This window comes from Mycteria americana, chromosome 17, assembly GCF_035582795.1.
Source record: "Mycteria americana isolate JAX WOST 10 ecotype Jacksonville Zoo and Gardens chromosome 17, USCA_MyAme_1.0, whole genome shotgun sequence".
NCBI classification, from domain to species: domain Eukaryota; kingdom Metazoa; phylum Chordata; class Aves; order Ciconiiformes; family Ciconiidae; genus Mycteria; species Mycteria americana.
In genome coordinates this window covers 4,297,015-4,322,550 of record NC_134381.1, presented here as the reverse complement: position 1 = coordinate 4,322,550, position 25,536 = coordinate 4,297,015, and the positions used below count along the sequence as shown (strand labels likewise).

The following is a 25,536-nucleotide window of genomic DNA, read 5'->3' as shown; positions in this document are numbered from 1 at the left end:
TTTAGGAACTAAGATCTTTGTAAAGTAATCACAGAGTACTTTGGGGTTGGGAATATTATAAAAGATAATGAATACCCTTGAAAAGAAATTCCCATTTTCCATCTCCTCCTTCTGGAAGACTCCCAAGCCACATTTTGTGCTCTTGCGCATGCAAATGTGGAGTAATCTATTGAAAGTATTTACAAAAATAATAATTTTTATTTTACTTTGGAAAATCTGTGCAATTCTGTGTATCCAAACCCCAGGAATTCCAGCTATAAAATCATGTGTTGCTGGCAGATGAATTAAATGTCTGAATCCCTAGGGACGCAGCTATAGTAGTCTTGTGCAGTAGCCATGAGAGGAGCTGGAATACAGTCAGCCATAGGTTGTGTGCAAGTGTGAGAACAGAAATTGGCCCATGACTTTTGGAAACGTCTGTAGTCTTCATCAGCTGAACATTCCTTTCTTCAAGCGGCTACTTTGTGTGACAAGGCTTCCACATTCCCTGTTTGTTGGATAATTCTTATAAACAGCTCCTGGAAAAATGTGAAACTGGGTAAGTCATTATTTTCTGAGCCTTGAAAACTTCTTAGAAGTTTGCTTTGGTTTTTTTTTTCCCTTCCTAGTGTCTCCTCCAACTGAGCTGACTGTGACAAACATAACAGATAAAACCGTAAATCTGGAATGGAAGCATGAGAATCTCGTCAACGAGTACCTCATCACCTATGTCCCTACCAGCAGTGGTGGCTTAGATATGCAGTTCACCGTGCCAGGAAACCACACAGCTGCCACTATTCATGAACTGGAGCCGGGTGTAGAATACTTTATCCGTGTCTTTGCAATCCTTAAAAACAAGAAGAGTATTCCAGTCAGTGCCAGGGTAGCAACATGTGAGTTTAATATTCCCTGTATTCGTTCTTTTGTCTATTCCACAGTATGTATGTATTTGCATCCCTTTTTCACAGTATTATTTCATTTGTATTTTCTATTTTCAATTCATCTTCTGTTCTGGATGAAGACAGTCTTCTGCACTTTCATTTTCTATTGTTTTCCAATACCAATGACTGTGTTAAAAGTACAGTTCACTAGCTCTTCTGCTCTCTGCAGTGTCTCCCAATGAATATCATGAGGTCTTTGTAAATTAAGACCCTTGGCTTCTTCATAATAAGGTACATTTTTAAAATCTGGTAACGCTTCCTGAAAGAATATTAAAATGTAGTGGTGTGTAAAAAAAGCGATATGAAATCACTTGGATTCAAACTGTTTTGACTGAAAAGGACATTATATTTGTTTTGCATCTTCAGTTTGTTTTACCACAACTTACTTTCTATCTGCCTGTCTGTTCATTTGTTGTTCATCTTCCTTTTTGTATTGTGCACACCACAGTCATATCTAAACATCCCAGCCTCAAAGGATACTCTTTGACTTCTGTCACTGTGCTCATTTTTAGAGACCTGGGGCAGGATTCATCTCACCTAACTTCAAATGTCCACACTACGCTTCTTTCAAGAGGGCAAAAATAGAGATTTCTAGGGCAAAATTCATTTTACTCTAAGGTGACATCTAAAACAGGTCAGAGGAATGTTTCTCCAAAGGCAGAATAACTGACTGTGAAGCGGGTTTAAACATCTCGGGTGCAGATACCTGCATGGCAGATATTTATAGTGGTGGAAAGATGTCCCACCCTCAGTGCCCTACTTAAGGGAACTTGTTGCTCATGTAATGATATACTTTTTTTCTGTCACAGATCTGCCTGCTCCAGAAGGTCTGAAATTCAAATCTGTTAGAGAAACGTCCGTCCAGGTGGAGTGGGATCCTCTGAACTTTTCATTTGATGGCTGGGAGCTGGTCTTCCGTAATATGGTAAGGAAGCAGTGTTTCTTGTGTAGAGGCCATATATAAGTGAAAGATCCTGGATTTTTTATATTTATACTAAGCAATTGTTCCATGTGTTACAGAAAAAGGATGATAATGGAGATATAACCAGCAGCCTGAAAAGGCCAGAGACATCTTATATGCAGCCAGGTTTGGCACCAGGGCAACAGTATAATGTCTCCCTTCATATAGTGAAAAACAATACCAGAGGACCAGGACTATCCAGAGTGATAACTACAAGTAAGCAGAACCTGTATTTGGTGTAGTGCCACCAATAAAACAACTACTGTTTGGTGTAGCCTAGGGAGTTTTTAAACAAAGAGAAATACAAGCTCTATACTGTGAATTTGGGGGGGGGGGGGGGGGGGGAGGGAAGAAAGTAGGGGAGCTGCTAATGAAGAATACATGAGGAGAAATGAATTCCTTTCCAAATTGTCTGTTTGAAGAGGAAAGAAAATTTATGTTTAGCTAGAAGGTAGCAAGCAGTATGGACTTTTATTCTTTTTCAAAATGTACATCAACAGGAACTAGAATTTCTTTCGTCCTGGTGATATTTGCATGAAGAAATCATTTAAAGGAGAGTTTCTATTGTGCAGATGGAGAACCTCTTACGATTCCTGCTTGTCTTTCCTATGGCAGCTTCTAACATTAATTAATTTTGATGAATTTGCTTCTGATGAATTGACTCCATTTGGCACTTTCTTCTATAACTATAGAAACTAAAGGAAGAAAGTAATTGAAGATAAGCTTTAGTTGGTAGAAGCCACTCATTTTAATTTTGCTCTGAATCAGCAATTAAAAGCACAAGAATGTGTATGATTTTACCGGCAAGATTTCTTTTAAAAAAACACCTTTTTCTCTTTTTGTAACAGAGCTTGATGCCCCTAGCCAGATCGAGGCAAAAGATGTTACAGACACCACAGCTCTTATCACGTGGTCCAAACCCTTGGCTGAAATTGAAGGTATAGAGCTCACTTATGGCCCCAAGGATGTTCCAGGGGACAGGACAACCATTGACCTCTCTGAAGATGAAACCCAATATTCTATTGGAAACCTGAGGCCGCACACAGAGTATGAAGTGACACTCATCTCTCGTCGAGGGGACATGGAAAGTGACCCTATGAAAGAAATCTTTGTCACAGGTAAGAGGCTTGGATACCAATCCAAACTTCTGGGAAGGTAATGCAATCACCATCAGTCTTCCTGTGCTGTTTGTGCCATGTTGCTTGAGTTGATAATTACTGCGTCAACACAGAATTAGCACTGTTACAGAGGTACATGAAAGTGGAGAATGTTTTCCTGTGCCTTTCCTGAACCTTACTGGCTCAACAAAATATTTAGACCTCCCAAGTATCTCAATTTATTTTGAAAATGGGAATTATGTTATTAAGTCACTTAGAAGCTTTTGCTCGTCATACCCTAAACCTCTACTTCAGGAAACAAATTCCTTGGGATTACTTGTCTGTCTGCTGGGCTATAAATATCTTCCATGGTTCCTATTCCTTCTAAGACCTTATTTCTGTTTGTCTAAATGCATAACAGATTAGCAGAGAACTTTGCTTTTTTCCTTCATCATTTCTGCAAATGTTTTCTGTCATGCTTTTATAAATTTACTTTGCTCCTTAGTAATCCTGGGAATGCTTTATGAAAATGTGGGTCCTTTAGCATGTTATCAAGGTTTGATGTATTAAGGGAGCTGAGTAAACAGTACATAGAAAATTACCTCCTTTTTCATCCCAAAATGTAGTTGTTCATTCAGAGCAGGATTTGAGTCTACTACAGGTGTGAACAGTGAACATTGAATTTCTACATAATATTCACCTTTTTTTTTTGAGACTTAGAGTTCCTTTCAGCCATGAATGCAAGATAGTTACTGAACAGAAATTCTAGAGATGATCAATTCTTTTTTCTTAGCAGCCTTTTTTCTTTTGAAAGCTGAGGTATTTATAAAGGAAAAATAGTATTTTCATCCAAATATGTTTTTCCACAGGCCTATTTTGTAATAAAAAATAATTACTAAAGTTGAAAATGTTATTTTTGTCTCAGGAGATAAAAGCTGAATTTCTTCCACTGATTTTTTCCCAAAGCTAGTGAACTCTCCACTTCATGCTAAAAGAAATCTGCTTAATATATTTAAGAACATAGTGGTATTACATCAGAGGAAACCTAATTTCAGCTTTATGGATCATTTCACCTTCTAAAAAGTACTGTCATAAGAGACTGCTGTCATAAGAGAACGATTCATATTTATATATTTATTTATTGGTTGGTTGATTGATTACAGACTTGGATGCTCCAAGAAACCTGAAGCGGGTGTCACAGACAGACAATAGCATTACTTTGGAGTGGAAGAACAGCCATGCAAATATTGATAACTATCGAATTAAGTTTGCTCCCATCTCTGGCGGAGACCATGCTGAGATCACAGTGCCAAAGGGCAGCCAAGCAACAACCAGAGCTACACTCACAGGTAGGGGAATGGAGAGATTGTCGTTATTGTCATGCCACTGCCGTCACCCTAGAGTGCAGTAGTGTAGTGAAAAAATGTCTTTTTGGTCACTATGCATAAGAGGTACAAGCAGAGGTTACGCATTTTGAGTACAAGTAATTAAATTAGAATACATGTGATATATATTTACACACCTGCAGATGGATAACTAGCCAACAGAAGGTGTGTAGCCATTTCACTTTCATGTGCATCTCTGAATCCCACTAGTCAGTTCCCTGAGTTCTAGGTAGCTACATGTCTTTGTGGAGATGGCTTCACACCCCTGAGTTCAAAAGACTTTGGCATGTTCTAGGTGTTTACTGGTGCCAGTCTGCAACTTTTCTGTGTACCTGCAAGTTGCCTTACCAGCCTGCAAGGCTAGATAATGGTACTTTCTCCATGTCATATGGACGTCTGCCTGCTTTTCTTTGGCAGAAGTACCTATACTGCAAGCTCTTGAAAGTAGAAGCTATCTCTGATTATGCATTTGCACAGTGTCCAAAATGCAGTCTCAGTCAGCCATAATCTTCATCCTTTGGCATGTACATGGTCAGCTGGAGGGTCAACTGAAACCTTGATTCTCTGCGTACACAGGAAAGGATGTATCTTACCTCGCATACATTCAGGCTTCCTTATTTAAACAAATGCCCATAGGCATATTCCATGGACAGGAACTCATGCTTCTGTTCCTCATTTCTTAGGTCTGAGGCCTGGAACTGAATATGGCATTGGAGTGACAGCAGTGAGACAGGACAGGGAAAGCGCTCCTGCTACCATTAATGCTGGCACTGGTGAGTAGCTTGATCCTCCTTTGTGCTCTGGAGGAAGCAGCGAGTCATATGGAGTCACTCTGATGTTTCTTTCCTTTCCAAGTAATGCTGTAAGAGTCATTTTAGAAAGTTCTTGATTTCATTTTGGTACCAATGGGACTTTTTCCCTCACGGGAAGGAAAAAATATTTCCCCAAAGATCTTGACCTCTGAATCTGGCTTCCTTTTCCTGTATGAGGATCTCCTAATGCTCTGGGAGTTCACCTGCCTCTAGGTGAGCTCCTTAATGATAATTACGCTTACACTGATTACTCTGGCCGTCCTCTAATTGTGAGGGTTTCTGGCAGAAATGGTAGTTATGGCCAAAAGGTTAATCTGATAAAGAGCGCAGCCTCAGTGGTTGTAATAGTCCTGACTGCCCTTCAAATCCAGGATTTTTCTCACAATATCCCCCTTTTCCCAGGTAAATTCTCTGAAGGCTTAAATTTTGCCTCTCCTCTATGCAGTGCCTGCTGAAGTGAGTGCAAGTGGGGGAAATTTGTTCTAGTGTGGTTTGTCTGTAAAAGAGAACTTCATCATCCTCTACCTATTCCAAACAGTGGGGCTTCAAAAGCTCCAAAAGGTGGATACTGGACTGTTGCTAGACAGCCAGTATAGATGTTGCCCTGTCTACAGATGCCTAAAAAACTGTCCCAGCGCAGTTCAGGGACAACTCAACTTTCTTTTTTTAACCTGTAGATCTTGATAACCCCAAAGACTTGGAAGTCAGTGACCCTACTGAAACCACTTTATCCCTTCGCTGGAGAAGACCAGTGGCCAAGTTTGATCGTTATCGCCTCATTTACGTTAACCCTTCTGGAAGGAAGACCGAAGTGGAGATCCCCGTGGACAGCACCTCTTTTATCCTGCGAGGGTTGGAGGCAGGGACAGAATACACCATTAGTCTGGTGGCAGAGAAAGGCAGACACAAAAGCAAACCCACAACTGTCAAGGGTTCAACTGGTGAGTAACAGCTTTTGATGAGTGCCATACACCAGGTCATTGGGCAATGACTAGCCCAAGAACAACTTCACCTGATTTTGTAAGCCATGCCTGGGCAACTGCTTAAAAACATCAACTGCCTGCAGAGCAGACTTAGCACTGTCTAGCATGGTAGACCTAACTGAGAGTGAGTTAGCTGTGTATTTCCCTACCTACTGTGTTTAGCTCCATGTTCTCAATAATTTCTTGCTTATCCTTTGAGAAGACTCACAAAGAATGTAGTTATTTGTCCTGCAGGAAATGCAGACCTCATCCTTAGTTTTAAATGAGGCTGCTTTTTTGTGCATTATGTCTTATAACTTGTTTTGTTTTCTACAGCCAAAAGCTAAGAGGAAGAGCAACCAGAATGTATTTAACATTGCTTGTTCCTGCCTAATGAATTCTCTTCACAGCATGCCTCCACCCATCATGCTTCAGCAGGGTCAACAGGGCTCTGATGTTGCCCTTTTTTAGTTTTCTCATCCAAAAGCAAGAAACGCTACTGCCACAAATGTGGTCACAGTCACCATTTCCATTGGATACCACGATTGTTACATTTGTCTACAAAGAGAGGGTCCATTTCTGCCATCTCTATTTGTACAAGCCACTCTACTTAACAAGTATCAGTGAACTACTTATTGAATAAGGTTTTATTCTTTGTGAAACATTTTGACCCAAAGTTTGTTGCATACAGAATTATATCTCAGTATAGAACACAAGTTCTGAATCTTTAGGTGCCTTCAGGCTAAATCCTGTGAGGCAAAGCCTTAACTGCTATAAGTAAGCAGAGACAGTGAAAGCAGAATCAGTTGGGCTACAATTATTGTCCTTAGCAGGTATCGAGGTGTTTATCCTTTTCTCCCCAAAGACCATCTATGAGGTAAACATGTCAGAAGTTGTGGATTTTACAAATTAATAACTATACAGCTGAACTGATCAAAACTCATTTCATATTCCCTGGTAGTGTTCATGGCAGCATAAACCTCTGAATGCTTTATAGAGTCAAGTAATCCAGTACGGCAGAGAGTTATAAGGTATGGTGTAAACTACAGAAAACCATCAGTACTGAATTACTTGTTTGATGCATAAGTCAGGCCTGTGTCCAGTGTAGGGGAAAAATTAGGAAGGCTTGAGGCACACACATACAAAAGGAAGCTGAAGGTTTATGTGGCCGGAGTAAGCAGGGTTCTATTTTTCTAAAGTTGTCTGTTTCCCCATCTGTCTGAAGACTGAGTGGTCTCAAAAGAAGTATGCATGGACGATGAAAAGGCAAAAACAACATGCTGTGGAATGTCACAGCTTGGTCTTTTCAGCACCAGCTTCCAAAGTCTCACAAGGTGGCTTCTTTTTCCTGGTTTGGTTTGGGGTTTTTTTTTATAAATACATTCATCTGGTCAGTGTATTTGTTTTAAGTCTTTACTCAGAGCAGTCAGTAAACAAAGCGTTCTCTGCAGTGGGCTCCTTAGAAACAACAACAGTAGTTGACATAACCTGTCTCTGTGACCTTCCTTCTGCATAGGAATGGACAAATCCAAACACATGAGCGTGGGGCAGCAGAAGTGCTCTGTAATCCTGTGGGGTATAAGGCAAGAAGTGTCTTCTTCAGTTTACTTTTTCATCCACCCTCAAGTCAGTCTTCTTTATCCATGTTCCCAGTACTTGGGAGGTCCTGAAGTCCTCAGGCTAAGCCAAACAAACTTGTTTTACCCTCCCTTGCAGAGCTATGGAGGTCCATTGCACTGCTGGGGAGAGTACTTGGAGCAACCAGGGAGAGAGAGGAATGACTGAAGTGTAGAAAATGCCAGGAGCATGGCTAGGACTGGACTAGCTCTTCTCAGTGGGTGGAAGAGACAGTCCTGCTGTTTAGAGGGGCATGTGCCATCCCTGCTGAACAAGGAAGGCAGGGACTGCAGAAGGGCTGAGAGTTTTTCTTTTCAGAGTTTCCTTTGCTTCTCCAGATTGCCATTTTTTTCTCTTATATTCTTCTCAGCCCCTTGATGGTTCAGTCAGGCTTCTCTGCCTGCAGGTATTCAGGAGTTTCCCACACGTTATTTTTATTTGTTTGCATAGTGCATTTTCTATCACTGAGGGTAAAGCTTCTTTCAGCCCCAGAGCTGAAGATCTTCTGTTGGTGCCTCCTCTCCTGTCTCACATTCTTCCTGTTATCTTTTTGTGTATATCAACTCTCCACAGAGAGACAGCTGACACATTCAGAGCTCATGAACCTCTAGCAAAGGACGTGTCACAAACTATTCCATAATATAGGATGGCAGCCTTCCGTTGCTTCTGTCTCTTCATATGGATGAAGTGCAGCTCAAGTAACAAAGGCTTTTTAACTGATGTCCATGATTCTGCATTCAAGGGATGGTAAAGCTTCTGAACAGTTTGCTAAATGTTATTTTGTTTTGCTGAAAAGGAAAGGCTGAATATTTTACACTGCTATTTGCTTGTTTGTTTCTTTGTAGCTCTATATAGTCTAACCCTAATGCAGGTAATGACTCCTGACCCAGAGGAGCTTTCTTGCTCTGGGAGCTTTCTTGCTCCAGAGGCCTCAGGGATGCAGGAGGATGCACTGAGGGACCTTGTGGTCTTGAGGGTAACAGACCGCAGCTTTAGTGTCTCATGGTATACAAATACAGGAGTCTACAGTAGTTTTGTGGTGGAGTACGAGGAAGTGTCATTGGCAGCTGGGCCCCCTGCAGAAACGTTCCTGCCCAGAGAATCCCTAGGTGCTGTGATTGACGGCCTCCAAGCTAACACTTCCTATAAAATCAAGGTGTATGGATTGGCTGGAGAACAGCGCTCCTCTCCTCTGGAAGCTGTGGCTTCAACAGGTACCTTCTTTTTGTTATTAACAAAGGTATCACAAACTAGGGTACTGCTTATTTGTTCGAGGTCTCACCCAGCATCGCACTAAGGTTTTGGTTTAGAACCACTTCAGAAATCAAAGAAAATGAGCCATTTTACTAGTTGGAGGGACCTTTCTGGCAGCGTGTCTTGAGAATGTTACATCAGATTAACAACTAATCTGTAGGGCAAGCACGTAACCCAGCTCTGAGGAAGCTGAACAGTCAGACTGCAGCTTTGTTCTTTCTTGCTCTGGTTCTGGAACCCTGCCTGCATAGCACAATGTGGGTCTTGGAGGAGGGCGGATGGTAATACATCAGGCATGAGAGGCCTGTGGAGATAAATGAGTGGACATTAGAGAAACGAAGCGCCAACCTCAAATTCCTCTGCTGAAGGACCCAGATTGTGCAGCAACTGCTGATGAATTGTGGATGTGATACTGTCTTACCTCTGGAAGTGAGTTGCACGTAGGAGCATGGCTTGGGGAAGTAACTTTTCCGTTCCGTTGAATGTTTTTAAGAAGATTTATGTTGTTTACCAAAGACCCTTGTCTGTGTTGTGCGTCAGTCCCTCTTCCTCTCCTGGCTTCTACTAGTCCTAGATTGCGCCACCATTTTTTATACAAACTCAAAGAAACATTAAGAAGAATGATTAGGTGAGCCAGTTTCGTGCGAAGCTACAGTGCTGACCACCAGGAAGCTAAATTTGCTAGTAAAAATTGTCCATTTCTTCAGCTAATTCCTCTGCTAAGAGTACCTGGAACATGACTTCAATATGAGGATTTTTAGTGGTAGCTACTGTAGTATTTCTGGCTTGTGATATACTGCAATGTTTTCTTTATGAAATTCAGAGGTGCACCGGCACTAGAAGCCTAGTTTAATCAGCTGGTTGAGAGAGGGGAAAGCCATTTAGCAAAAGGGGTCTGAAAAGAATGCAAATACCTTGGTAGGCCATCATGTCTTACAAGTGTGCTTGAGCTGATGAAAGACTCCACAGTGAAACTGGCTGATAGCCTCTCTTGGAAAATAATATAAAATCCAAGAGACAGAAGCAAGAAATAATACAGAATACTCTTTGCTCCATCCCAAGTCATTGGGGAAATATCCTGGCAGAACATTAACATATTTTTAGTAAAATCGCCAGTGAAGCATTACAGTGGAATTCCCCAAAAGGCCAGCAACAGCAGCATAGACATATTTAGGCCATATTCAGCTTGAAGATTTTACTAAGAGAATGATACTGAGAAGTATTCCGCTCTGAGAAAGAGCATATGTTTGTTGTCCATCCAGTTTCCCTTCTACATAGCTTTCAGCTCTTTGGCGTCTGCTATTCCGTCATCTTGCCACCATGAATCATTTTATTTGGCTATCATCCACCCACCTAGGGCTCCTAGAGCTCTTTCTTCTCCCCATCTATTCACCTAGTAGCTAACTCAAGTGTTTGAACTCCATTGGTCTTGTTATCCTACAGTTTGATTGTTTTCCAAATTTTCCATTATCTGTTATAGTATTCTATCTGCTGAACAACAAACACTGATACTGTCTGTAGTATCTTTCTACCATTCTTTCTCACCCACAAATTCATTTGTGGAGTCAAGTCATTAAACCCAAGGTAATATTCAGAATTAGGTCTGAAAAAAATCAGAGGTAATGTAACTACATATAATTACATATGCTCCATGAGACAATCTGTACATGGCAACCTCCCATGTAGTTGTCAAAGTTGGCACAATAAAATTAATCCACTTGTGACAGCAAAATTCTGAATTAAAATGCTACTTAGGTGGTTGGTTCCTCAGTTTTTGTATAATAGAGTTGAACTGTTAGTGTATTTCCCATTCAGATTAGAGTAACCCAGTCCTTGTGTGGTTATACTATAACTAGCAGGAATCTGAGAGAAATTTCAGTAGGGGTGGTCAAGTAAAATGAGGGAAAATGAGAAGCCAGTTTTGACTAATATTACACAGGGTTTTCTTGGGGATCCTCAGTATATCAGGAGCTTAATGCCAGTCTTGTTTTTTTCTTTTTCCCTTGTATTTTTGGATGTTTTGTCCTTGGTTTCCAATTCAGGGTGCATGACAGATTCCCAGTGGGACCATCTACAGCATGGAGCTGTACCTGTGTAATGTACTGCTGCTCTTTCCTCCCCGCTGATCTGTTCACTCTATTAATGTATGTCTTCTGCAGAAATACTCCACAGTAAAGCTCAGCTACCACTATGCATGTTAAGTGGACAACCTTAAGGCTGAACAAGTACCAGTGCACCTGCTTGATGCCATAGTTTTTTGCCTGTTCCCAGAATAGGAAAGAGGTGGTTGGCATCTAATTGTGCACAAGCAACTGAGAGTCACAGAAGGCTAACAATTCCATACTGCATGTCTTCCTGCTTTGTTACATGAGCTCAGTAACCCTGGTGCAGTCAGATAATAGTTCCGACAGTCGGTCTACTGAGAAAGAGGGAATTATGCTAGTGGTTACCATTGCAGGTGTGCTGGTGTGATGACAATATGGCTGTCTTCAGGTTGCAGCATATGTAGGGCCTGATTCAGGTCACGTGCTGGGGTAATTTAAGGAGGCCCCTTACCTAAGTCAAGAATATCGGTGATATATGTAAATAAAAATCACTGTTTGCCTCACAGGCTTCTCTCCTTCCTGGAGGTGAGCAGAAAACAATGGTTTTACATCTGTATTTGTCCTGAGAGTATATTTTCAGATAACATTTCTGCATTTATTTGAAAAACTTTTTAATCTTTCTCCTCTGAAAACTTTTTTTTTCTGATACATGTGTGAGTTTGGAGACAGATACTGAATCCTGAGTATAATTTGTGCTGATCTGATTGATGGTGGTAGATGACTTGCTCTCTCTTAATTGAATGCAAGTGGAGCATGAAAGCAAGGAAGTCATTCAGGTGTGAAATTATGTGGTTTTCCACTAATGAGGAGATAATTCTGCATGTCAGAAAAATCACCTGCCTGTTGCCTTACAGCCGTGATCAGAAACACATTCTCTGTGATCTCCACAGTTCTCAGATTTTCAGAATCTGACTGTGCTACAGGATATATTCACAGATCATTCAGCATGTTGAAGGCCAAGTCTTTTTCCCTTCCATTCCTTTGGATCTCTTTAAAGAAAGATTGCTCAAGTTTTTTCTGTCTGGTTTTTAGGTAAGGATGTGCGTGTGTCCCCGCCTTTTTTGAAAATTCTGCATGTATCCAGATGGATAACTCCTCCAAGCCTGTTTTTGATTGGATAGGATGAGATTTAGCATGCTTCTGCTGTGGCTGATTTCTCAGTATCTGATAATCTGGATTCGGATATGTTTGCAATATTTGGCATGCATTCCACTTACGGTTCGTATCAGAAGCAATAACAGACATGCTGCAATAAAGAAAAAAGGCATGTTTGAGAGACTTAGGGTTCAAATCCTCACCGATGTAAATTAGCAAAGTTCTTTGGAGGTAGTCAAAGTGTACTGATTTACATCACCTGAGGATGTGCCCATTTCTCTGCTGGAAGCATTTCAGCTCATCTCTGTGTTTAATGGCTGTTGCTCTGGATCTGCTAGTCAGTGTGGTTGTATGAGGACCATGTTGTGCTTGGTGATGCTACCTTTGCTTGTGGCCTGGATTCAGTCTCCAAAAAAGAAGTACCCACTTGTTTTCGCTGTTCTTAGAACTCTTTAATGCAAAGCACACAAACTGTTTTGTAGCAGATGTTAGCTGTCTTTTGGTATATTTGAGGGTTTATTATCAGGCAATTTTAACTTGTAATTTACCTCTGTTTAGCACATCTAGTCACAACACCTGGAGAATCAAACAATGAAACATCATTTAATCCTACCAGTCCTGCACCTACAGAGCTAAGTTATTTAACAAACCCCAGCACTGATTCTCATGCTCTGCTTTCGGTGCCTACTGACCTTCCCATCTCAGAAGCCACTGGTGCTCTTCATGACCTTAATATAACACACAGGACTTTCAGTAGTTTCACCCTGTCTTGGGCAGCACAGGATGAGGTATTTGATCAGTTCTTTATCAGTCTGAAAGACCTGTCCAGTTTAAACAGAACACAGGAAATCCTTTTGCCGGGAAACCATCGAGAAACAGAAATTACCAATCTCACAGCTGGCACACAATACCAGATTAACCTCCATGGAAGCTCTCAAGGTCAGCTCTCTTGGTCCCTGGAAGCCCTAGCTGCTACAGGTATTTTCTATGGATTCATTAGCCATATGTTCCTTTTCTGCTTTGAAATAAAGAACTTAATTTTTGTACCGCTGTTCCACTGCAGAAATTCTAGGCCTTGTGAGTGATGCCTGCCTTCTTAGTTTTTTTCTTTTCTTTCTTCCTTTTGCACGGGATAAAACTCTTATTGCTATGGAATGAGAGCCTTGAGTGGTGTAGCATGGACAATGCCCCATGAAGCTTTTAAGGTGATATAGCATCAATTCTCTCCTTTCAAATTGCATGCAAAGAGAGACATTGATGCATCTGCTATTTAAAGGCACATGAAAATAGCAAGATGCTACAGGTATTTATCTGGATTGTGGTTTAAACACAAGAAAGATTGCAAGGAGGTTGCAGTTTGAAGCATTGGCATGGAAGTGGTGATGTCAGAGAAAAAAAAGATTGTAACACATTGGGAGTATACCTTTCTGAAAACTTCTACCTCTTATCCTTATTACATGAATTTCATGAGGAAACAGTTCTATACCCACAGGGCTCAGTTCAATAATGATCAAAGTACTAGTGCATAAGTTCATATCTGGAGAGCCTCACTGGAGAATAATGACTGTACCTGTCCATCACCCAAAACCAAATTCACAACATGAGATAAAATATTTACATGGAAACACATAGATTATTTCACACCTACTACAAGGTTAGAGCAGTCTCATCTCTCAATGGTTTGTTCTCTCTTTTTTTTTTTTTTTTGAGTAAGAAACATCATCCCTTGGTATCATTTGCCATGACATTGCCATTGTTTTGTCATATATATTGGATGCTTTATGGATGAGGCTTTTGGAGGTCTCCAACAGTCCAAGTTGGCGCATGATTTTGTATGGGAATCTCTTGGTCCCTAGAGAGCATGATGGGGTTGTGTGCATTTCCATTTCAGACATGCATGAGAAACAAATGGGAGGAAAAGGGACTCTGCATCTTGGAGGTGAATGAAACTGAGCACTCTTCAGAGAAATCTGAATTGCTTTTAAGCTGTGATGATTACTGCATTACTACTTATAATCAAGCTTTTACTTAGAAGATTTTACCTTACTGTAACTTTTGGTTTAATTTCATTTTCATTTTAAGGAAATGTGTTTGTTTTATTAGTTTCTGTTGCCACCAAAAGATCGTTATTTCTGATACAACCTGTTCCTTTTCTGTCCTGCTTTCTCTTTTTCAGCTAAACAGTGCTATTTTGACAGGATACATAGTTTGCCTCAATGAGTCTCACTTCTGTTCCTGATAAAGCAAAACACCTCCGGATTCATGCATTTTTTTTGTTGAACATCATTGTGTTATTTCATAAACAATCTCTTTCTTTCTAACAGGATGGGAAAAGTTCATCAAAACTTGTGTGTTCCTGAGTAGTAGCAATTTACTATACATTAGTGAATCTCGCTGAAGATAATTGACTGTGATCTATGAGCACTCAACCTCTAAAAATACAACCCCAGCTACCCATATAAGACTATGCAGCACTCATACAATAAGCACTCTCTTTTTACAGGGGGAAAACTTATATGAGTAATGTTGCTGAACCTAATTTTTATTTATTCCAAGGCCCCTTTACCTTCTGCCTTTAAAAATCCATAAAGCTTAAAGTTGAAATTTACAACTGACAAATCAGATCTGCTTCCCTCCATGCATTGTCTCTTATACATTCTTAGTCGTGCAGATTGGGATTATTCAGCTAGATTCTGTTCTTATTATAATGCTTATGTGTCGACAATAAGAAAAGTGCTAGAAAGTCATCACAGTCCATAGGCCAATGATAGATCGTATAGCAAGATTTTCCATGTAGAAAAAACCAGGTATTACTCTGGCATTTTCCCATATGACTGCTAATTTTAAGGAATTAGTTGTATTTCCTCTGTAACTGAGGACTTTCTATTCTTGCCGAGAAAATGACCTAAACTTTCAGATTTAACAGCATCAGAGGGTTAGCTCTGATGGTTCCCAACTTCTTAGGCCACCCCTGTGATGGCTTATAAGAGTGTTGATTTCTGTGAATGCAGATTTCAATTTTAGACTAATAACAGTAACTCTGAAAATCCAAGCTTCTCTGCCCCCAGGAAGGTTTTGTGGGCAGAATAATGTACTATAAGGAAGACAAATCCATTAAACTGAAGACATGCAGACATGGAGGAATTTTCCCCTTCTTTATTGTTTCAGATTAGAAATAGTTTCGAAGAATAAGTAGCATCCTTCATGTAGACACAATTAAAAGCATAAACATCTGAATCCCAACTACTCTAAACTCAGTGTCTTCCTACCCTTACAACAGGCATTATCGCAGTATTCACAGTCATTTCGTAATGGCAAACACCGAGTTGTTAATAGTACAGTAAAGTGGTTGTAGTAATACTTACTTGTCTCGTAGGGAGTTGTAATTAATGTTGCCAAAACACTTGCAGCTGTAAGATGGTCTATAAGCTGCTTTCTGTAAGCAGCCTTTTAGCATTAATGTGGTTATTATCTATTATTACAGTTCTTTTCTTACTGTTCTGTTTTGCGATGTCTTTGAAGAGACTTTACAAGTTATCTGGGGCAGCTGAGAATGTAAATGTGTGTGGGGGGGTGCATCTCCATGTCACTGATTACAAGTGAAATTCATTAACACAGGTCATCATTAAATAATACGTCATCACCACTAGTCTGTAATCTGAGTAACTGATTGACTCTCTGTCCTTATTCAGAGGAGGAACCTGAGCTTGGAAAATTATCAGTATCAGAGACTGGCTGGGATGGTTTCCAGCTCACCTGGACAGCAGCCGATGGGGCCTATGAGAACTTTATCATTCAGGTGCAGGAGTCTGACAATCCCGAAGAAACCCGGAATATCACAGTCCCAGGCGGACTGCGCTTTATGAATGTTACAGGCCTCAAGGCCAACACACCTTATAACATCACACTTCATGGTGTGATTCAAGGCTACAGGACCAAACCCCTTTCTGTTGAAACCATGACAGGTATCTTTTCAAGTCACTCATCCAGTCTCATGGCTCCCTTTCTTTGCAGACAGGGATGTGAGCCAGAGCTATTGCAACTGCTCGGCAAAGCTTGCTCACTTGGTCGGCTTTGCATGGGGTGCACTGAACTCATTAAAGCTTGGCTGAACATCTCTGGCATGGAAATGTCTCATGATCAGACTTTTCAATAAGAGTCTCAGTGCCTCCATGGAGCCCTTTGCTTTTAGGAATGCTTTTTTCCCCCACCTCAGAATGGCTTGTTTTGTTCCCTTTACTCTGTTTTCTGCTGGTTGACACTAACAGTAAAACCCAACTGGCTGTTGTACATGCTCAGGAAAGCCCAGGTTGCCTTGTAAAATTATAAAAATCTGTTCTTTATAGCCCAGGTAATCAAAGCCTGAGAGTATGTTTAGTGTTTTACCCTTCAGAAGCTACCTCTGAAATTATGCACCAGCTTCTGTGTAAATACAAACTCAGGGGTACAGTGTGTGCATCTGTCTCCAGGGCAAGGACAGACACCTTCTATATGTTCTTATATAGAAAAGAACACAAGTGAATTCCTACCAAGAGTAGTATCATATACTAAGCCACATACGGTTGTCAAACAGTGTGATTGGTCAGAAAAAGTATAAAGCAAGAAGACCAAATTCAGCAGAACTACCCCGGCATAAAACTGACCTAAAAGAAGGAAGGTAAGCCCCACATTATCAGAAGGTTACATGAAACTAATCAAGAGCCACAAAAATAATTTTCTGGCTGACCTTGTGAAAGACAGCAGTTTTAAACAAGAGCTTATCATGAGCTTTGACTGTGAGAACTTATGTCTATCCTGTATGGCTCACTGATTCTTCCAGGTGTTATGGTCATTGGTAACAAACAGGGTATGAATTAATTGGCAATAAAGGGGCACCAGTGGGTCTTCCTTCAGATAATTTCTTGTAGACAATATCTGCTGCCTCTGGGCTTCCTTACAGACCTTTGCAGCCTCCTGTGATTGTGAGATGGCCAGAGCTTGCTCCTATTTGATTTCCCCAAGCACATATTACCCAGCAGAGAAGGGGATAAAAGTACACATAAGAACTAAACAGAATTAAAACATTAAACACAGTAGAGCTTGCTTGTTTCAATAATGCTTTAAGCCGCCTGGCTTAGGTAGAAATGTGTCTGGCACAAGGCACTTCCCTTGGGCTGTGTCCCACTGCAGGCTAGAAGTCCTGTGCTTTGAGACTCCTGAGTGTGAGCTTGTAGCAGATTGCCCACTGAAAACAGAGAAATGTGGCTAGACAAAGGAGGCTGTACAGGGACAAACAAGAAAACAGACATCATGGGTGTTCTGCCTAAATATGCAATGTGCTCTCTTTTTATTAACTTAATGAAAAAAGCAGAAGATGCCCTGCTGCGGTTTTCCCTTCCCTTTCTGGGTCATGCTCAGCACCCGACTTTTCAAAATTTTCCCTTCTGGGGACTTCCAACTGTCAGAATTTTCTGAGCCTTCCTGTAACACATCAGGGATGTCTACAGAGAGGAAGAAACCCCAAGGCAGCTATCACTGCTTTGCATTTTGGCTCCAGCTCCAAAATTACATGCCAGCTTTCATAGACTTAAGCTGAAAGGGAAAGTAGAAGAGCAAAAAACCACAACCTTTTCCTTTGGATAAAGGAATAGCTCTAGTTTTAGCTTCTCCTAAAACTGGAAGCTGACTTTTCCAAATGCCCCAGAGGCATTCAGAAAAGTTCTTTTGCATCTGCTTTCATGCTCAGACCTCAAAGACACGTGGCTGCTCCTGGAGGTAAAGGGAAACAGCCATAGCTTTAAAGCTTGTGGGGTTTTGGTTTTGGTTCCCCCTCCCCCCCCTTTTTTTTCCTTATTTAACATTTTGAGATGCTTCCATTTGATTTCTTCCCCTTAGTACCTGTCCGCTTGTAGCAAGCTTTTACTCAAACCCTTTTGTCCAACGGCAGCTTGGAGTGCTGCCAGCATGAGCAAAGAGAAGCACGGCATTTCTGAGCAGGAGGTGGTACAGGGCTGTCCCCTTCTGACCAATGTTGTTTCCCTCCTCAGGATTGCACCCAGAAGTTGGTGAGCTAACCGTTTCCGACATTACTCCTGAAAGCTTCAACCTGTCTTGGACAACCACCAATGGGGACTTCGACGTCTTTACTATTGAAATTATTGATTCTAACAGGTTGCTGGAGCCCATGGAGTTCAACATCTCAGGCACTTCAAGAACTGCTCATATCTCAGGGCTTTCCCCCAGCACTGATTTTATTGTCTACCTCTATGGGATCTCTCATGGTTTCCGCACGCAGGCAATAAGTGCTGCAGCTACAACAGGTATATAAAACCTACCTCAATGCTAACTCTCCTTTCTTCAAACTCTTCCTTACAGGTTGTGCCCCTTTCCCTGCCCTCAGCTACCCCATCAGTCTACCCATTGCCAAATCCTCTACCTCATTGTTTGACACCTTCTAAGGAAGACCTGCCGGAGACATTTTGAACTGTGAATGTTAATCCACCATCCCATCCAGCAAAGTCAGTCAATCACATTGTGATGTGATTTCATTCACATAATAAGTTTGCTCTTGTTCAAACATTAAGGCTGGGGCAACCTCTGACACAGACGAGAAGCAAAACAAATCTCCCAAGAACCAAGTGGGAGATGATTCATTATGTTAGCCTTGCAACATGTGCTTGCATCTGTCACACAGCATAGAGGAGACACTATTTCTCTCAGATAAGCTGATTTCTAGATATATTTTTTTATCATGATTCTCTAAATAAGATTTCAGGCACATTTCAGTCTGTGACAGCAGACTCCTACAAGGCAGATGCATTGCTTGAATTCAGCTTCAGAATTCAGTTTACATGGGATGAGAGATTGAAAGAATCCATTTGACTTGATGTTGGTGAATGAAATAGGTAGGCATTTAGTTATGGGTACATTGTGCATCTCGAGGTTTTACAGTTGACAGTTTTTCCAGAAAAGACAGGGAAGTCAAATGTTCGATATGCTCTAGCCAATTACAGTATGAAAGTGGAAGGAGAGGACTAGACTACGGAAGCAGAAAGTGCATTCTCATAGTAGGCAGATAATAGCTCACGTTGTGATCATTTAATATCTCTACTGAGTTTTGCCTGCTGACATGATCTTAGGAAATTTGTCATAGCAATCTGTCATAGCGATATATTAATGTGGTCAATGACATTCAGTAGAATATCAAATTCCAGTGATCAGATAATACAGAGTTGCAGTGTCTAGTATCAGCAGATTGTGAATATCCTCACTGAATCATGGGTAACATGGGTAGGGTGACTGCAGGGGTTGTGGTATGGAAAACATTGAGAAACACAAGGCTAGATTATTTTTGTGACCTGTGGCTCATATGAACTCAAACTTCTATATTATTTTATTTTGTTGCTTTGGGTTTTAATAATTGCAATACATTTCCATTTGTTTTTCTTCCCGTAGTAGAGGAACCTCTCCTTAGCAAACTCACTGTATCAAATGCTACCTCAGACAGCATGTCACTCGCGTGGGAAGCACAGGACAATGCCTTTGACCATTTTATTCTAGAAGTCAGAAACTCTGACTTCCCTTTGGACTCCGTGGTGCACACAGTGCCAGGGGCCTCCCGGCGCTATGTAGTCACCAACCTCAAAGCTGCCACTAATTACACTGTCCAACTCCATGGTGTAATTGATGGGCAAGGTGGTCAGACCTTGACAGCACTGGCAACCACAGGTATTTCACTGCTTCACCTTCCAGGTTTGCTTTTTTCTCTTCTGTCTTTTGCTGTCCACCGAACTGCTCTGAAACATGGCTCCAACTCGTCATCGTTCCTTTGGTAAATTATAGGGAGATCACTATGAGGGGAGGCTGAAAAACGCTGGGCTTGAGAGCGCTTGGAAAAAAGAGAGATCTGAGACAATGGGAAAGGCTGAAAAAGTGCCCCCAGCATTAAGGGAGTCAGTAGTAAACCATGATTGGTTTCCTTATATATACACTTATCTGCAAGTTCTGTGTATATATAATTGACTTGCTCCAGATGGCTAATATTTTTCACAGAGTATCTTTGCACTTGATCTGGAATAAAGTTCTTGTTCATCCCATCCTTACTTGCTTTTTTGTGGGTGGGAGTCCTTCATGTCTTTATCAGCCTGGAGAGGCACCTGCATGCCATTTTGGTTCTTTGTTCTTAAAACCAAATGTCTGCCAAGACATTTGCATCTCTTGTGGGAGTTTCATGCAGCATGCTAAATGATCAACCAAAACTGCATGGAGTGGTCTGGCCACCTTGTGCGGGTTCTGATGTTCTTTCTGCCTAGCATTTTTGTGTGTTCCCAGCAGACAGCAGGGCTCAAAAGGGAAGTCCACCCTTTCTTGATGGTCAGCCCACCACTCTGTCACTTGCATTGCTACCTTTGAGTATCTAAGACATGTCTGGTTTCACTGGATGTCAGAGCTTTTCCTATCATGATGGTGATTCCAGGGTAGCAGGAGACTTGCCTGAAGAGATAATTTCAACTTATTTTGCATGTAGTGTTCTTTGGAGTCTGGGTGTCATGATGTGAACGTGCCTGACTGGATGCAAGTGGCATGTGGAGGAATGTGGCCATTTCAGGATGAGATTGGAAAGGATTGGTTTGTCCTCTCTGACCTGCATGCGGGGCTCATGGCTCCATGCTCAGTTTCGCTGGCTTCTCCACCCAAGCCTGTTTGCTTTGTGGATATTCTCTCATCTCCACCCCTGCCTTCGGAAGTACCATGCTTACATGGTGACATCTTCACTGTCAGCCATGAAGGCATTGATGGTCACTGGTTGACAGCATGACAACAGCATGTGTCCTTAATTGGGGCCACTTGGATTCGCCTGTTCCTAGATATTTCCAGAGAAGAAGGTGGACTATTATTTAAAAGTCTTGCAAAGGGGAACGGGAGTAAAAGTTGGAACATCTTGCAGCAGTTCATGTTTTAGTTAAGAAAGGGTTTCATTCTTTCACTGTTCTTTTTGTTGGTGGGATACATCTTTCTTTCTTTTCTCCCAGCATGAACCATTTACATAGTTATTTCCCTCTATCTTACTGGCTGCATTTCCCAAGGTGTTCTTGGTTTATACTCAATTGGCAAGAGAAAAAATAGAAATCAGCCCTGAGAGCAGACACAGGATTCTCTGACCACCTGACTACCAGGTCATGTTTGTGACCTCTCTGTGCTCTAATGAATCTTTAATGATTTTATGCTAAATTTTAAAGCTAAATAGCTTTAAAACAGGATGGGTGAGGAGCTCGCCTCCCTCCCCCCATAGCATGAAGGCCAAGTTGTCCCTGGCAAGGGAGAGATGTAATTTTGAATTTTCTCTAGCAGAAAAGGCAAGTATTTGCTTCTTAAAGAAGTGCCCTGACCACTGAACAGTCAGAAAGGAGAGCAACAGCAGTGTTGGGGGGAGGGGGGGATTCAGTCTATTAGATATTCTCTGATTGAGCCTAATCAGAGGATGAGGAACACCTTATCTGTGGAGTCCAGGGAGGTTTTGGGCTGAGATTAGTGCTGAGATAATCACTGTTAGGACTGAAACCCCTCATAAACTTCAGGGTCCAAAGATAAAAGTATCTACAACTCCAGGCAACAGAAACACTAAACAGAAGCTGAACTGGGATTTCAGGGATGTCTGTTTTGGACTCACCTAATTCCTGCCTGAATCCTACTTTATCTACTTTGGAATTGCTGTGGGTTTCTATTCCCATCAAATTCCCAGTGCGGAGTTCCTGCAATTTTTATGGCTTTACCACAGGGCTGTATGCTGTTGGTGCTTCTGTAAATCAGGCCCGCATTTCATTAGGAAAATTGAGGTTTCTTAAGAAAATGGAATGAAAAAATAAATTAAGAGTCAGCACTAATTTCAGTGGCTTCTTTCCAAAACCTTACAAAATAGCTATTGCAATGCTCCTTTTTTTTTTTCTTCAACCACTGCAAAACAAGGTTAAAACTTTCAGCCTTATCTTTAAGCATCTGTAAACCTCCACTGCTAATTCCCCCAGCCCCCCGGAGTAATGCTCTCTCTTCACGTGTGTTCCTTTCTCCTTCAGAGGCTGAGCCACAGCTGGGCACGCTCACACTCACAAATGTTACCCCCGACAGCTTCAACCTCTCATGGACCACAAGAGATGGGCCTTTTGCCAAGTTTGTTATACACATTAGAGATTCCTATGCAGCACATGAACCCCAGGAGCTTACAGTGTCAGGAGGTGCTCGCAGCGCTCACATCTCAGGCCTGCTAGATTACACTGGCTATGATATTAACATTAAGGGGACCACCAATGCAGGTGTTCACACAGAGCCCCTCACTGCTTTTGTCATGACAGGTACCTGCTTAAAAGTTTGTAGTCTATTTATTGGCTTATAAAAATATCTATTACAGCATGGATTAAAAAAATAAAGACTCTCTACAGCACTGAATATCTTGTCCAGCAGCAATGCTTTTGTTTGCAAACTTAGTGCAAGGATGGGTCAGACTAGTCATGTTGACCTTAAAAAATTTCTAGGAGGAGTACTAGTTTAAAGTGAGTTAAGAGCCCTCTTTCTCCCATTTCGAATAATCTTTTTTAACTCCTGAAGTTTGAGGGGGAAATTTGCCTAATATTCAGTAGTTGCATCTGAAGGATCCAGAGAGGACTGCATTTTAGAACACCTCCTGTCCTGTGATGTCCCCTCAACACATCCCTTATGTCTGAATATTTTGGCCAGATTTTGACTGGGATCGGTTGTATATCACATGCCTCCTAGATGATCAAATAAATGCCACAGAGTTCACCTTCTACGTATTATGTGGCCAGTATGTTTTACTAGGGCTTGTCACATTAATCCTTAAAGAGGATTAATGGAGACATTGAGGCCTTTTCCTTTTTCTCCTCTCTTCATTAACATGCAGTGGGAACACCAGTTGCAGTAGCAGCATCCCTTCCAGCATCTGGGCTGTCCGTTTCTGTGAAAGGCAATGTCCATGATCATTTTCCTTAAGACAAATGGTTGCATTTTGCAGCAGCTCTTACCTGCCCTCTGATGACATTTAGTCACACAGTTAGAGAGGAGGCTTCCCACAGCTAGGTAAACATGTGGCACTCTCTACACAGCAGAAGGATGTGCCAGCAGTTCACATAAACCTGCTGGGTTTAGAGAGTTGGTGTCACTCAACACCTATCCCAGGAAAATAATTTCAGCATTTTGGGCTCATTATTTGTTTACCCACCCTCCCAGAGACCAAACCAAAATGTGAATCTTTGGGATTGCTTGATTAGAAGCAAGTAAGCTGCAAAAATGTCTCCAAATTGAGTAAATTTGAGCTGAATCTCTGGCACCCAAATGTGTAAACATCAAAACATAAGGACTTCCAAATTATAAAACTTTAGGAGGGAATTTTTATGCCAAATTCTAACAGAACATCAATTTCAGCAGTTGTGAAATGTCAAAATGAAACTCCAAATCCTTTCCCAGTGAAAGTTCTCTGTTTAACTAACTGTTATTTTCTTAAAGTGAGTGGAATTTGAGTGATTGGAAGATTGAATGAGTTAGCTCCTGAGCCAAGAAAGCAAGTTTTGACAAATAGTTTAGAGAAACACTAGCAATGCCTGGGATCCAGGATCAAGGCCAGGGCTTATCAGAGCCAGTTGATCTTCCTATTTGACTTGTCAGATTTTGAGTGAGCAAAATACACTGAGAAACTATCTTGTGAAAATTTGGCCCTTTTTTTTCAGAGACTTGGTGGGAAAGTTTTGAGGAGTTGATCCACAGCCTCTAAACTTCAACAAATGTCATGCTGATGTGAAAAAAAAAGACCCCTCACTGGAATTTCTTTAAGTTGTCAACATACCACACTAGCAGCTGCCTGTGAAGCTCTTTGGACAGATTATTGCTCTATTCTGCAGTCATTAGCCCCTGCCCTTATCCAGTGCATCTCCTATCCCCCACAAAAAACGATCTTGCAAGTATTTAGTACTTGCATTGGCTATGACCCTGACTGATTAATGTCCTGCTTTTGGCAGTCATTCTGGCATCTCTGACCCCTCCACTATTGAAAGGAAAAGCTGGAGATATTCACGTGAAATAGAGAGGTAAAGCAGCAAAATACAAGAATTGTGAATGCCAAAGTTGAGGCTTGTCCCTAAAGCACTGATGGTGGAGACAAGTGGAAGGAAATGAAAGCTTTATGCATAGCATTTCTAAACAGTTTTGGTTGTAACTGTCTTACAGCGTATGTGTAGCAGAATAAAAGTGCTTACACAGCGAGCTTGGAAGGAATTTCAATGGAGCTTGTGAGATGAGGTGCTAAGACACCCTTGATGAAAATTAAGAATTGAGCATCTAACTTCTGGAGGCTCCATTGAAAATCCTAGTCTTGTGGTCCTGGCTATGCACTTCTATTAAATCCATACTTTGAGGAAAAATGTGATTTATGTTTGGTGGAATCTGTGACACTTTCTAATTTGCAATGTTTTTCGCTTCTTTTTTTGTGTGTTTTTGCACTTTCCCTTCTTTTAGAGGCCATGCCCCCACTGGAAAACCTAACTGTCTCTGATATTAACCCTTATGGGTTCACAGTGTCGTGGATGGCATCGGAGAATGCCTTTGACAACTTTCTAGTAGTCGTGGTGGATTCTGGCAAGCTGCTGGACCCACAGGAGTTCCTCCTTACAGGAGCCCAGCGGCAACTGAAGCTTAAAGGCCTTATTACTGGCATTGGCTATGAGGTTATGCTTTATGGTTTTGCCAAGGGGCACCAAACAAAGCCCCTAAGCACTGTGGCCGTTACAGGTATTTTAATGTGAACAAATTGTTCTCTTCCACACTTTCTTTCTTGCTTTTCTCCTCACATGGAAGATGTTTCATGCAATCCATTTGCAAAGCAAACCTTGGCTTTTGCATCCTTTTCTGCATCGTGGCTACATATAACTCCTCATGATTGATAGGTTCACCAATGAAATTCTGTTCCTTTTAACTTGATGTTTCTCTTTTGTCTTTATGAGGGATCCTGTAGAGGCGCATGACGTGGGTTGCTGGGTGAAAGTTTCTGGTATGGTCATGCAGGTACTTCTAACCGAAGTCTTTAAAGAAAAATGGCTGCATGCGGAAGCTCGTCTTGTTAACAGCTGCTGGGCACATCAGCATTCTCCAACTTGCCAGCCATCAGGACCTTCAGGAAGAGTCATGGATTTCTTGCCCATGGCCTCCTTTCTTTCACTGTCTGTGTGGGTTCCACCCAAAGACCGTCGAGTGTGATCATTGCCACCCATGAAGCTGGCATCTCTCTTCAGAAAACCTTAGCTCACGTTTTCAACCTCATCATAGCTGCTGTTTTCCAGCAGCAC

The 25,536-nt window shown here is 41.4% G+C and overlaps 1 protein-coding gene across 5 annotated transcripts in view; it reads left to right on the top strand.

Moving 5' to 3' along the window:
- The window catches only part of TNC (tenascin C), a 73,156-nt gene that overhangs the window by 29,474 nt on the left and 18,146 nt on the right, over positions 1-25,536 (top strand). For 2 of the 5 annotated variants that reach the window (XM_075519884.1, XM_075519883.1), the window contains exons 4-12: positions 609-872; positions 1,730-1,845; positions 1,941-2,097; positions 2,730-2,999; positions 4,142-4,327; positions 5,047-5,136; positions 5,853-6,116; positions 15,901-16,173; positions 18,235-18,507. In XM_075519884.1, coding sequence (XP_075375999.1) covers positions 609-872; positions 1,730-1,845; positions 1,941-2,097; positions 2,730-2,999; positions 4,142-4,327; positions 5,047-5,136; positions 5,853-6,116; positions 15,901-16,173; positions 18,235-18,507 — 1,893 coding nt within the window. Of the gene's footprint in view, positions 1-608; positions 873-1,729; positions 1,846-1,940; positions 2,098-2,729; positions 3,000-4,141; positions 4,328-5,046; positions 5,137-5,852; positions 6,117-15,900; positions 16,174-18,234; positions 18,508-19,642; positions 19,916-22,260; positions 22,537-24,709; positions 24,983-25,536 lie in introns of all 5 variants that reach the window. The other 3 variants (XM_075519885.1, XM_075519886.1, XM_075519888.1) reach the window with 2 other exon arrangements.